The sequence below is a fragment of the Penaeus japonicus genome, unplaced genomic scaffold (assembly GCF_977035675.1).
Source record: "Penaeus japonicus unplaced genomic scaffold, GWHDUDI00000001_assembly GWHDUDI00000008, whole genome shotgun sequence".
NCBI lineage: Eukaryota > Metazoa > Arthropoda > Malacostraca > Decapoda > Penaeidae > Penaeus > Penaeus japonicus.
In genome coordinates this window covers 31,053,544-31,068,407 of record NW_028234410.1, presented here as the reverse complement: position 1 = coordinate 31,068,407, position 14,864 = coordinate 31,053,544, and the positions used below count along the sequence as shown (strand labels likewise).

Below are 14,864 nucleotides of genomic sequence, written 5' to 3'. Positions count from 1 at the left end.
TTACAAGTTTCACGAAATATATTTACACTAGTTGAAAACAAATATTCATGTCTGTACATGAGACACGACCATTTCCTAGTTTTCTCAGCATAAAAACCCTGAATATCATAAGCAAAAGTTCTCTGGCACAAGCTCAGTGGTAGTAATTGTAAAATGGTATATTGGACCACAGCTGTGTAGGTATACCATGCATGAAAGAATTACCATTATGTAATTTTGCAATGCTCTTTAGAGAGAAAAAAAAAATCCTGGTATTATGGCATGCTGGATGTATACACACACTAAAACAAATAAGTAATTATGACCCGAATCAAACCTCTATCATAAAATGTATCACTAGTGTTGTCAGAATCATGTTCATGATGCATTGAGAGATCAAAGTTCAAAACAGATGATCGAAATTTGAAAAAAAAGGAGTCTAATGACTAAGAAATTAAAAAAAACAAAAACAAAAAACAACAGATTATGCTAGTGAAAATTAACAGGATAAAATTCTTAAACATAAATAGTTAACATGAGTGATTAAACTACAATAATAAATTCCAACCTTCACATAATTCTTGGCTTTGTTTATTGGCTAATAAACATCTTGAACACTGGCTTTGGTAAAAGTTCAAACTAGATCTTAACTCTTGTACATAAATAACTCTACAATAAATAAATAAATCCATCTTTCATGATAAAAGTAACCCAATACAGAGCTCACAACAGATGCAGAAATAAACAAAATACGGAAAAACAAAAACAAAAAATAAAACCTTAACTAAATCATTTCTAGGAGACATTAGCAACAGGTGTTTCATTCAACCTGTTTGCTTTTAATGAAGGTGTTTGCTCTTGAGAGAAAGTTTGACCTGGACTAAGCGCAGCGAGGAAAGGGACGGTATCTTGCACTTCTCGAAAGATCACCTTTGGCCAATGGTTTTCCCTCAACTCCGCCTATTTCGGGGGGATATTCCCTTATATATACTTTTGATGATTATAAAAAGGCTATTTTCATTAGCTGCTCCTTCCTGCAGTCTCTTGGTAGAATTCCAATTATATTCTATATATATATATTTATATATTTCACATCCTTTTTTTATGAAGATGGAAAAATAAAAAAAAATTGGAATGGACAAGTGAAAATCAAAACACAATAGAATTCTCCACCATTACTTAAAAAAGTCAATCATATCTATATATTTTTTTTACATGTCATATTCCTATTACATCCTGAACTTAATCTATGTAAAAATCACTTTCATTCAGCTACTGCGATCACACAAAATATCTCTAGCTGATGAAACAGGAAATTAAATAATAAAAATGTATATAACAACAAGTTCAAATCCTTATTTCTCTATTTTGTCTTCCGGTTACGTAAAGAAATTGAATTTAAATGTGCACTTGCTGCTGTAATGACAAAGTCAGGACCGCTTCTATAAGCCGATATGGAGCTGGTTAATTCCACACAGGGTTAATATATTTTTTTTGATAGCTTGTAACAAATACCTATTATATACATATACATGCATACAAGCACTTACATACACACAGAAAGCCCTTTCAAAATCATTTCATTTTCGCATATAATGCAGGCAGCTATTGTCAGATTTTCCTTATAAGCATGTTTGAAGGAATGTTGTAGTAGAAACTAGAGGAAAAACTTGGAAGAATCAATAATAAACAAACAAAGATGGCTAAAAATTGTACATGTTAGACTGGAAAAAAAAAAAGTATTTGTGGCACAAAATACAAGTTTCACAAATCTTCTAGTTTTAAATATTGTTTTCTTTATTGCAAAGCTTTAGTTCTATAAAATACCAAGATGTTGAATTCCAGGTTTTAGGTCAGTAACATTGAAATACTTTTCATAAAATACTGTTTTTTTCCCCCCTCTCTTTCTTGATGTAGTAAATCAAACTAAGGGTAAATTTTATCACAGGATCAAGAAACTGTTGATTAGGAGCTTTCAATGAAGATCACTAAAAAACACTTCTTTTTTCTTTCTTTTGGGAGAATATAGATAGCTCAACTTTTTTCTTGTAAAATACGAAAATGCCTACGTCAATACCAAGTAATACAGTCGTCCATTTTTCTTTTATATAATTCTTTCTAAGATTGAACAATCATTGACATACGGGGATCTCACTTATTAAAACCTATGAAGGGTCTCAATTTACATTATCAAACTTTCAATGAAATGGTAAAACCTTAACTGTTACCAATACCATGGAAAAAGTAGAAATAAAAATTGTTCTCCATCTACAAGGAAACCTAAAGCCACATCTTGACTTGTTGATCTTGTTCATCACATCATCCTGTTCTCATCAAATATCAAAGCAAGAAGTCTTCGAGTCCACTGAACTGCACTGAAATCGTTTCTTACACCTACAAAAAATACTTGAAGCACCACCACCACAAGCAGCAAGGGGAAAAAGCCAACATTTGAGGGGGAAGGAAGCAAGAGACAAAATGGAAAAAAAGGTTAAAGAAGAGAGATAGGGAGGAGGGGGAGGGGGGGATTTCTAATGCAAAGACCACCTCCACAACCATCACCATGCAAGCAGAAGGGGAAGGGTAATATCTGAAGGGGAGAATAGATGATAGAAATCAAAATAAGAAAAGAAAAGAAAAGGGAAAAAAAAAAGGAAAAGGAAAGAAAACAGAAATAGTTTACCTACAAGAGGAATGAGTATGAGAAAAAATCTATTGATGTATGTGTAAGCATGTGCTTGTATACGTGCATTTGTGTCAAACCTAGCTTACTAACCGAGGAAGATTTACATTTTTGGGCTTTTAGAAAATAATTCTGAAAAGAACCATTTTCTTATGTGAGGTACTTTGACGGGCTAGATGTTGCCAGATCATTTCTTATACACTGAATCACTATTTGAAAATATATATATATATATATGTAATAGGTAGAATTATAAATATAAATCACATAATGTTATATGCTATGTTAATAAATCATTCCCAATTGTGTGATAAATGCAGTGCACATCTCACTGGGTCCTGAATGAATTATAATTACTGATTAATAATTAACAATTAACAATTCATAATCAATAATAAATAATAACAATAACAATAATAATAAAGGTAAAATGCAGAAAAAAATATAAATAAATGATCCATACACTAAAAAAAGAAAAGAAAATAAAATAAAAAAAAAAGCATGCAAGGCACTGACTAATTTCACCAAACAACTATACAAAAATTTGATTTCCTAAACCATCATTCAAGATTTGTTAATTCTCATCTATATCACTGGATCTCCCACATAAAATAAAGGAGGTAATGTAAAAAAAATAAAAATAAATAAAAAAAATCCGAGAAACTTGTACAAGATGCAAGATATAGATCACAAAAATGACAATGGCTAAAATACATAAGATGCATATAATTTTATTTTCTTATGTTGATTTGTGAAATCCATTTCGGCTTCTGAGGTCAGAAACCAATATCCACTCATATAAAAAAAAAATATGTATAAGACAATGGAATCTGATATGTCACAATAAGAAAGATAAAAAAGAAAACCTGTAAAACAAAATTGAAATAAAAACAAAAATAAATAAAGCATGTTATTGCATATGTAAGAATGTATGTCTACAGAGCATTATTTTCTCACATTTTTACAGCTTTACAATGCATGGCTCATAAATGTTTAAAAAAAAGTATGTATAGCTATTTTGGGGAGGGCAGATGTGGGGGAACGAGCAAGGGAGGGTAAAGGAGAAATAAATATATGAATAAATCAAAGGTTCATGATTATTTGCCAGTTTTTTTATACTCTGATTCACAATTACAGTACAATAACAAATATTTCTTCTGAATACAAAATACTTGATCCCCAAATGCTTGCAAATTAAAGCATTATATATTTCCTAAGTTAAATATCACACCCAGTCTGCCTACTAGTGGAAATCACCCCCCACAGCACAGCCTATTCACTTGGCATTGCTGGACACCTACCATACGTATCGAATACGTAATGAAATAGAAAAATCTTTTCTTTTTTTTATATGTATATATATCTATAACTTCTCCATGGATTCATGTGGTAGAATGATGGGTATATGAAAAACACCTAATAATGAACTGTATATTACATGAAAATGTTTATATATGTAAGTGACACATTCTAACATCATGAGGTCCTTTCCCTGTTTTGTTTTTGTTTTTAATTTGCCCAATGATTGCAAACTGAGGGGACTACTGCGGCTGCGAGAGTGCGGTTTTCAAGTAATCCAGGGTGTTAGATAGGAGAGTCCCTTCAGTGCTCTTGCCGTCAACTGTGAGGCGACTCGATGCCTGGGGAGGGAGGAGCAAGACTTGCATTAGACGAAGTTGTAATAGTTAACAGAAGTAGAAACTGTAAATAGTAATTAAATAATTGATAATGACAATAATAACAAAGATATTCTACAGATAAATTCATAACCCTTAAAGCGACCTCACTGTCAACTGACAGTTTATCTTTCCCCATGTTCAAGATTTAAGTGGAAAAATTCCCAGCTTGCCTAGCACATCCACACATTCCATCCATCTATATCCTTCCATATCAATGCCCAGATACATCTACAATGGCAGCCTCCTCCCTACCTGGTACTTGACTAGGAGGCACACGTGGTGTCCGTGGAGGGACCGGCCGTACAGGGAGGCAGTTTGGTCCACACTCTCCACCACGGCCAGGCTTCCTCCCCGGGTAACTTCTTCCAAAACCTGCAAGTGGAGGAAGGTTTGTATGGTCTCAATTTTGTGAAAGATGAGACAGGGAAGAGGGACTTTAATGAGGTCAATTTGGTGTTGAATTCATGTTTTAGGGGAAATTGTAATTACCGTCTTGCAAAAAACAATGCAAATATGCAGCTTACTTCAATCTTACTCAATTGACTGGCCTGAAGACATAATAAAAAAAAATAATCATCAACTTATATTCATAAATTAACAATTTCCTTACCTCTTGGAATGAGCGTGAACAACTTGGAAGCGTGAAAGAGGATCTGGCAGACAGCTGACCCGAACCTAAAAGATCTGTGAATGTTGCCCGACTTGCTGTCTTGCCAGAGAGGAATGTTACAACAGGAAAGTCAAGGCGAAAAGAGATATCACTACTACCATTTCCTTCCTGAAAAGAGAAACAAAAATTAGTTAAGAGATGGTTTCTGGCATACTTGTGTCTCTATGATGGATTTTCACTTATGTTTCTCTCAAATATTTTTTGTTTGATTTGAATGTAGATGTGCACATGTTTGTGCTTGTATATGTACAAAGACCTATATATATCCAATCAATTACCATAATCCTACAGGTTCACACAAACTACATATTCCCCCCCCCCCCCCCAAAAAAAAAAAAAAAAATAATAATAATAATAATAAAAAATAAATAAAAAATAATTACATCACATATAAATTCATAAAATAGCTTCCACACTAACCTGAGTATAGGAGAGAGAACCTCGCAACTTGTGAGGGATTGTGTCATCATCCGCCGTGAAGGAAAACTGGCTATCTTGTGATCTGCCAGCTTCCAAGGTCCATGGGAGATTCACCGTGTCTGACTCTGGGTCCTGAAAGGTTCAAGAGGGAATGCTGAACATCTGGTCATGACAAAAAAAAGTCTAAAGGTCTAAAGGTTTGAGACCTAGCGGAAGTAAATGGAGGAAAAAAGGAAGTAAAAAATTAGAAAAGGAAGAGGAAGAGGAGGTGGCGGAGGAATAACAATAATAATAATAATAATAATAATAATAATAATAATAATAATAACTGGAAGAAGTTATAAAAGGTGTAGGGAGAAGAGGAGATGAAGAGAGATGATGAGTTGGAGAATAATTCACAATGATATATGTATGTATTCATATCATAAAACTACTTAGTAAAATAGACTTACTGTTCTGATCATCTTCAAGGCATCAGAATCAGGTACAATCAACTGGAGTTTGCTGATATCTTTCGAAGACTGATTGGAGAATGTAATACACACTAAAACTTGACTCATAATACCATCCATAGCTGCAGTTGTGTACATCTGAAATAAATATGAGCCCACATTAGTTTTAAAAAATCAAAATATGACATTAACAGGGCTAACTGTAAGAGCAATAAATATGAGGCATTACAGTTTAACCATTTCCAAACAGGGGTGTTAATAGTTGAGGTTTAGTCCAGTCTAAAACTGTTAATGAGAAGGGGTGCTGGAAACAAAATAAGAATAGCACTGCCATGCTTTTCAAACTATAGTTGTCCCTTCTTTTTGTCTTTCTATAAATAAGCTTCTTGAAAAATAGTTTTGTAATGTTTACTGTAAGATTTACTACAACTTAAAATTGACAGATATTTACTACAACACAAAAAACATTTACAGCTTGAAAGGTAAACAGACGACATAATAGCAGATACTAGTGGATATATATTTATGCGAAAGGAGAATAACAAGATTACACTTTCAAAATACTTTTACTTTTTTATACAGGGCACACAGCTGCCCCAGATTTTTGGCCCCCCTGTTAATGAGTGGGTCATGGATTGGGTTTTAGACTCCACCTGTGCAGGTTCACTTGCAAGTACAGAGGTGTCACACTCAGTGCATTATGAATTGAACTCTGATGAAAAAAATTATGAAGAGAGAAGTAACAAAAACAATAGGAGCTCAAAAAATGACAACTCACCATCTTAATGGCAGAGTCTTCTGCGAGTAATCTTGCAAGTGGCTGGGACTCCTCTACTGCCTCTGTGGTCACCTCTTCTTCCTCCCCCTCCTGCGTAACCAAGCCATTCGTCTCCTCATACTCGTCCCGATTGCGGCTCAGAGACTCCAGCTCCTCCTTGGCCTTCTTCTTGCTCTTCTTCTCGTGCTTGTCTTTGTCCTTCTTGGCCTTCTTCTCCTTTTTGGTTTTGGATTTTTTCGACTTGCTCTGTTCAGGGGAGGAAGAGGGGGAGTGAACGGTTTTGATGTTAGTTATGGAGAGACTTTACTTTTTTGATTCTCACATTAATTACTATTTCAGTGATTTCTTAGACATTTACACTTTCAATTATTCTTACACACACTAGGCACAAGCACATAGATATCAATATTTCAAAGATGAAAGAATGACTATCAAGATCACATTTGTACATACATACATACATATCACACGTGAAAGACTCTAAAAAGATTATCAAATACCTCTTCTTTACTATGTAATTCTGAGGATGGTAACTGAGATACTTTGTCTGCCTCCTCTATATGGGACTCAGCTGGGGGGTTCTCAGGAGAAAGCCAGAAGTCCAGGTCATCAGATTGCTGAGACACAGAAAAAGGCATAGGTAAATTCTCCATCTCATCATGCATTATTATTTCAATAACCTTTCTGCTGAAGTTGGGTTAAGAGGTGAAATATATCTTCATTATAATGGAGCTAAAGAAGGAAGGGGAGGAATATAAAAAGTAAAAAACAGTCACTCACTGGTTCTTTACTACTAGATTCTTCTACCCCATTAATGTGGTTTGCTGTGCTAGGAACTGTTTGATCATTGATTGATGTCTCCTTGAGTGGGTCTATGAGGTCTAGAATGAGGCTCTCCTCCTTCTTTGAAACACCATTCTTCTTCCTGGACACTTTCTTCTCCTCTTTCTTGCTTTTCTTTCCCTTTTCCTTCTTATCCTTCTTTTCTTTTTTGCCACTGGATTTCTTCTTGGCAGGAGATGCCAGGAGATTTGCTTCATCCTGGTTGTCAGATCCGGCTTTGCAGGGAACTTCATAGTGACTTCTGGTAGGAAGAACTTCATTTGGTGCAAGAGGTCTGGAACATTATTTTAATAAATAAATAAATATTGATACATTTGTGCATTTGGCACACATGGATATCACTCTCAATGTCAATCACCAACCAATTTAATTAACAATAAAGCATATAAAAAACACTAATTGTATATTACACAAAATAAAGCAGAAACACAAGAATAAATAAATAAAGAACTTCCAACTCACTCATCAAGATCTATGTCCAGTGCTCTATGTGGATCATCCTCTGGCCGATCATCAGGCTCATTTTCATCAGAGAAGTTAGCACCTTCGGGCATCTCACCAAGGTCTGTGTTTACTACATGAGTTCGAGGCACATCCTTCAGGGTGGAAACATAAGGACTTGTTTTACAAAGGAATTTCCAGAGTTACATCTTTCAAAATATATACAAAGAGAATCACATCTTCCAATCTACCTGGTATAAAGTATTTCCCATTAAATTGAGTGAAGGTGAGAGAGAAAGATAGAGAAAAAATCCATAAGTACATAACTACATTATACATAAGGATAAGCCAGATTTGCAGAGCAGATGCTATGCCGGGCTTGTATGCACTGAGGTGAGCCTGCCTATTACACATAAGTATATGCATACAACAAAAATAATGCTTTAAATAGGTCTCACCTCATCACTACTTGATGATGCAACACCTCTCTTCTTGCTGCGTTTCTTGTGCTTTTTGTCACGTTTCTTACTACTCCCCTGCCTTCCTTCCACAAACTGATACTTGTCTAAAGAGGCCATACCTGTAAAAAGTCCAACAATCAATATATGCCAGAAATGGTGTAGACAGATAAACTGAGAAAGTGAGAGAGATAAAGAGATAGAGAGAGAGGAAAGAGAGAAAAGACAGAAGAGAGAAAGAGACTGATTTTGATAAGTTTATTCATATGATATATAATGTATTTATGGGAATAGACATAGGAACTATGCCTAAATGGTTCATACAGCAGTTCATGTTAAATTCTGAGACATACATTGTTGGTGAAACAGATATTATGGTGACCCTGTCAATTGATATAATAGTGTAAAACTATACAGAAGACATAATAGTGCAAGTAGGGAGAGAGGGAAAGAGAAGAGAAGAGAAGAGAAGAGAAGAGAAGAGAAGAGAAGAGAAGAGAAAGAGAGGGAAAAGAGAAAGAGAGAGAAAAGAGAAAGAGAGAGAAAAGAGAAAGAGAGAGAAAAGAGAAAGAGAGAGAAAAGAGAAAGAGAGAAAAGAGAAAGAGAGAGAAAAAAAAGAGAGAGAGAAAAGAGAGAGAGAAAAGAGAGAGAGAGAGAGAGAGAGAGAGAGAGAGAGAGAGAGAGAGAGAGAGAGAGAGAGAGAGAGAGAGAGAGAGAGAGAGAGAGAGAGAGAGAGAGACAGAGAGAGAGAGAGAAAACGAGAGAGAAGAGAGGCTGTCATATTACCATACAAATATCTATATCCACCAACCTGGTATCTTGAGAGAGACATTCAGATCGAGGGCAGCCACAGGGATCTCATCAACCTGTAAGCTGTTGTGGTTTGGCCTAGGGGACGACTGCGACTTGACATAGTAAGGGTTGCTTGCCTGTTCAGCCCTTCTTGCGTCCCTTCGCTAAAGATAAGACAGAAAAGTCAGACAAGGCAGAGTTCCATGATAGTAAACTTACGCAATATATATATATACACATACATACATACATACATATACAAATATATACATATAGTAATTATATTTAGATATATTGTACAAATTACTCACAGAAAAAATAGTCTTCATGATACATATCTGACTCTGCCTCAACATTTAGGCATCTGGTCCACTTTCCCAATTAATCAAAACAAAAGAACAGAAAACTAAACCAGTGCTACTAGACTCATGACTGCTAACCTTCTGGAGTTCCTCTTCTGATGGCTCATACTTCTTCTTCCGTTCTTTTGAGGAAGAATCGTTTTTCACAAATATTTCCTTCTTGAAAACATCGTCCTTCTCCTCCTCCTCCTCACTCTCGGACGGAGGATCATTAATCCAGACATCAAGATCCAGTCTGAAGAAATTTGGGATAAACATTATTAAGGAAGGTAGGTAATAACCATTTCTAGATTGTATATTCCATGTGTGTTTGTTTATTTGTGCCTGAAACTAGTAATTGATAGCTAATACACTAAGGACTGTATTAGATGCAATGTGATTGTAGGTCTAATCTCCAATTGTTTTGAATGTAAACATGAGTGGCAATAAAAAATCAAAACCTTTAACACCTAATCCTTTACTTTAATGAAGATAACCAGAATTCATACAATCCTTAAAAACAAAGAGAAAAAAAGAAAAAGAAAAATGCTTACCCTTCTGGCAGAGGAACTTTCTTCTGGGCCTTTGGAGCCACAGGATTCAGTTCCCCAGTTAACAGGAGAGTCAGGTCAGACCCTATCTTATCTCCGTTCTTGTGGCACTTTAGGACATAGTTTACGAGTTGCAGAATACAAGATGCACGCTCTTGCACCTCCAGGTCCCCAGATGATACGAACACAGGTAGCCTCTCCAACAGCAGATTCGTAACCTGAACATTTAAAACAGATAAAATATTTTCTGATTTCTATCTTTAAAATTTTGCATACTGATCTATCTAATCCAATTTTCTTTCTTCACCTTAGATCACTGAAAGAGTATATATATATGTATTTATCATGAGAAATAATCTTATGCCTCTTTTGGCTAAGTATCAGCATCAAACGTGTTTTACCTCCTCTATCATCTCCGAATCCTCCTCCTCTTCGGCAGTAGATATGATATGCGCGTAAAGCTTGAGCATGTTGTGTACATAGATAGCTTGGATGTGGCCTGGCAGAGAGACAACTTTGCCACGAACCATTGATTCTAGAGTGGCTTTGGGATTGGCTAGTAATCTGTAATAATTTGGAAATAATTTGCAGGTATTATCTGGGCAATAATGGTAAGAGAATTAAGAGGTGTGAATTGTAATTTTAGAAGAAAGACTTTTCATTTATTTCACACGCAAACACAGACACATGCACACAAAACTCTAGCCTTTGTATCTAAAAGTGGTCTACATATGTATAAATATTACAAATCATTTATAGAAATATGACCAATCTATCATTGTGCTGATATTGACCATTCTAATCCTTATTTTATGGTCTCAAAAATTTCCATTTTCAATCATCAAGCTGATGCCTGAAATTTAACTAACAGAACTTCCAACTTCCTTAACCCATTCACAACGTATGACGGGATATCATGTCATTGGAATACTCCTGTCATGATGGATGCCATCCAATCATGTCATGAAGTTTTGCTGTATATACAAATTGTGCATAGTCATGTTTGTAGATACTAGTTGAATTTGTATATACAAATTTTCCTAGACTTATTGAAAAAATACAGAACTTCTTTAGTCACCTCTTGGAATAGGATGAGCTAAAACTATTTTGAGGGGTTGAGCGCAGCTTCATGCCTCAAGAAATCTCTTGGCGGGAAGCTACGCACACTTGCTATATTGCCGACAAATGCAGAATTAGGCAAATGTATGCACCGTTGTGAGTGGGTTTAACAAAACCTATCCAAACTCACTGTGAAAACTCTCCGCAGATCCAGGCAGCAGCATATAGAACTTCTGCTATGGATGACCGGGCTGCTGCAGGGCCTACTATGACATGGGCATTGTCCAGCAATAGTGCCATCTGGCCAACAGTAAACTCTCTAACGGCAACCACTCTAATGGCAACGTCCATTAGCTGATTGGCAATCAAGCCACCATGTTGTGTGCCCTCCATTCTGCAAAGCTCTACTAGCACACTGATATACCTGGAGAAGGGGAATGAATGAACAGTTAAAATCAATTTCCCATACAGAAGTGTGTCTAGTATAAAAGAAATGTAAAATCTAAAATCTTAAAAAAAATGTGTATATATATATATATATATATATATATATATATATATATATAATATATATATATATATATATATATATATATATATATATATATATATAAAATCTTGAAAATATACATTCATAAACAAAGTACATATAAAAATAAATTATTTTCTGAGCTAATCAAACAAATGCATATCATAAATCTCCCTTAGTTAGAGGGGAGGAGGGAATTGTAAAAACTTACCATTCAAAGTTGGTAATATATTGGTAATTATTCTGTGAACAAATAAGAATAATCTTCTGTAAGAGCTCATCTCTATACATAGTTCCTTCAGCGCGGTCCATGTGGGTCATAAGCCGACGTACAATCTCCATGACAGTCTTCTTGCTCACCTGGAATGAGAAAAGCAAAGAATAAATATATTTCACCATAAAAAAAAGGGGAAAACAAACTACCCATTCAAAGAGACTTAGAAAGGCAAATCTTTTTTCACACAAATCCCCAGTGCACTTGTAGGAATAACATACTATACAGCCTCATACTTCCCAAGCATATGACAATTTACAAGAAGCCCAAACCCACCATGCCATAAAGGAGATCAAGGGCTCGGAGGCGTATGGACTCGTCCTTATCGTCCAAACATTGCAGGACCAGATCCTTGTGGGCTTGCACGGACTTGGGGTGCGTTTTGAGAATCTTCGACATGGCCAGGAGTCCGAGGTACTTCACTGTGTGTGTACATTATATATATATATACATATATATCACTATAAGAATAGATACATTGAAGATTTTTAGTTTAAATGATGTTTCTTCTTTCCTTTTAATTTCTTCTTCATTTTTCTTCTTTTTGTATTTACATATCAAGCTATCTTTATGAACATATCATATCTGAACCAAACGAAGGTATAATCTATCTTTGAAGCTTGACTCTTTTTAAGATCTGGCTAATGGAATCCACTTGGTATTTTCATATACTAAACAGAGAATGCTTAAGACTATTTATCAAAGCACAGACTGAGCTTTACTTGAATGATTGGAAATGTAAAAATCTGAAGTAATCATACACAATTATATCACATGGGAGCAACATATGATATTCCCCACAATACAAGACAAAGGACAGAAAAAAATGAAAGTTTGTAATTTTGTAATTTCAATAACAGAACATAATAATAAAGCCAGAACAAAGTCTATATTGGACTATATTGTTTTTGGAAAGGCATAATGGCAGATACAAAGAAGGCAAAGCTTGTACTCACAACCTTGTAATGCTTAAAATCATCTTGAAAATATCAATTGAAATTCAGACTGTCAAATTCTGTCAAAATATTTCATTTCAACCTAATAATTTTAATCAGAAAACTTATTCAATATCCAAAGAAACTAAGTGATCCCAGCTTTCACGAACTTATTTTCTCTATCTCACATGTGCACAAGCAAGTACACACACTATAAAGAAAGAAACAAACAGACGCACGCACACACAGAAACACTCAGACACACTTGTGCATGCCTGCACACATTCATGCATAAACCAACATACAAACTAAGATATTTATGCATAAATATCCACCCATCTACCCCCCCCCCCAACCAAGACAGACACACATACTAATAGATAGACAACAAAATCACACACACACACTCTTTTTTCCCTTACCTACATGGCTTAAACACAATTCTTTTTAAGCTGAAATATCATTACCTTTCTTCTTTAGAAAGGACTTACTCATAAAAAAGAGGGAAAGAAAGAAGAAAAGAAAGAAAGAATGAAAGGAATAAATGATAGCTGGGCAACAACATGCACAAAATCCTTGCTTTCTTCACCTATGTATTTTAGCCATATACCATCCACTTCACATTTGACTTTCCTTTACCAAAATTTGTAAATATGTGTTCATTTAAATAATTAAAAAAAAGGACTAATACAATGACAAAGCATCACCTCTTGAGAAAAAGACGTTCAAACATTTGGTAGAAATACCATTACAGAGCACGTCCAATACACTTACAACCCAAGACCATACTTTTTTTTTCTTTAAGAAATATTTTGATTAACCATATACAAGCATTTACCAAAATCATCTAAATTTCTATCACATATCAAACATTAAACAAAAGCTAAAAAGTGCATAAGATACTGAAATGTACTCAACCACAAAGTACATTTGAAATATCAACGAGAACCTGTTACTGTTTGGTACTATATACATGCTACAGGTTCTTAAGAAACCAGAATAAATCATCATCTCACCATTATTCAGAAGGTATTAAATAGGTATCAAACGGTACTGGACATCTAAGATAAAAGAGGTTCAAAAATGATTTTTAAAAATATCCTTCTATGTTTTAACATGCTTTTCAAGTTTACAGCTAAAAAAAATAAATAAACGAAAAAAGAAAACAAAAAAATAATATTCTGCTGAAGACCTATGTATGTCATTATTGTTTTTTTTTTCATGCACATCAGCCAATTAATAACATTCAAAAAATCACATAAATCTAGCACACACCTACTTTGCCTGTCTGAGCCTCTACTACAGAAAGTTTGGAAAAAAATAATGTTATTGTCTGGAATTTCATGAAGTGGAGCAAAATATGCAAAATATATTTGCTTAAATAAGGGAAACCACAGTTCCACAGATATCTTAAAACTACAGTAAGATCTTCACAATTTAGGTAACAGTTTCTAGGTCTTACGACTGCACTCTTTAGTCCCCATTAAAAAGAAAAAGAAAAAGAAAAAAATATAAAAAACACTCCTTTAGCCCCATCACCCAAGTTTGCATCAACTGATTTGACAAGAGTATAAAAGTTTCAGTCATATTCCCCATGCAAATATCTATTACAATCCCCTACACAAGCCAACACCAATTCTAAACCCTCAATCAATGAACAACTCATCACAGGACACTGAGGAGCATCATAAGGACTCGCCCAAAAGAAAAATCAAATAAAACTTTCTCAGTGTTCAAGGCCCATACAGGCAACTGAAGGGTGAAGGGTGGGGGGGAGGATTGATGGATACTTGTAAAATGGCTTTGTTTAAATACTTAAGGAAACAAGCCATTCCATAAAGTTTAACATTCTGCAGTACAAGGGGACAGCATATCTTAGAATTCAAATCCTATTTAACAAGTAATACAGTAGATAATTAAGGTCAAGTGATTTATAATTATCTGTAAAGGATCTTATCCCAGAGAAAGACTTCTATGCAA

At 34.8% G+C, this 14,864-nt stretch overlaps 1 protein-coding gene across 2 annotated transcripts in view; it reads right to left on the bottom strand.

Moving 5' to 3' along the window:
* Positions 1 to 14,864, bottom strand: part of g (adaptor-related protein complex 3, delta 1 subunit-like garnet) — a 34,621-nt gene continuing 19,757 nt past the window's right edge. For both annotated transcript variants that reach the window (XM_043007580.2, XM_043007581.2), the window contains exons 10-26: positions 12,226 to 12,371; positions 11,887 to 12,035; positions 11,337 to 11,570; positions 10,489 to 10,651; positions 10,091 to 10,305; positions 9,636 to 9,792; positions 9,215 to 9,359; positions 8,404 to 8,525; positions 7,967 to 8,100; positions 7,442 to 7,778; positions 7,162 to 7,278; positions 6,662 to 6,907; positions 5,884 to 6,021; positions 5,432 to 5,563; positions 4,952 to 5,119; positions 4,594 to 4,713; positions 1 to 4,302 (exon numbers count right to left, since the gene is read on the bottom strand). In XM_043007580.2, coding sequence (XP_042863514.2) covers positions 4,204 to 4,302; positions 4,594 to 4,713; positions 4,952 to 5,119; positions 5,432 to 5,563; positions 5,884 to 6,021; positions 6,662 to 6,907; positions 7,162 to 7,278; positions 7,442 to 7,778; positions 7,967 to 8,100; positions 8,404 to 8,525; positions 9,215 to 9,359; positions 9,636 to 9,792; positions 10,091 to 10,305; positions 10,489 to 10,651; positions 11,337 to 11,570; positions 11,887 to 12,035; positions 12,226 to 12,371 — 2,822 coding nt within the window. In that variant the 3' untranslated portion in view covers positions 1 to 4,203. The remainder of the gene's footprint in view (positions 4,303 to 4,593; positions 4,714 to 4,951; positions 5,120 to 5,431; positions 5,564 to 5,883; positions 6,022 to 6,661; positions 6,908 to 7,161; positions 7,279 to 7,441; positions 7,779 to 7,966; positions 8,101 to 8,403; positions 8,526 to 9,214; positions 9,360 to 9,635; positions 9,793 to 10,090; positions 10,306 to 10,488; positions 10,652 to 11,336; positions 11,571 to 11,886; positions 12,036 to 12,225; positions 12,372 to 14,864) is intronic.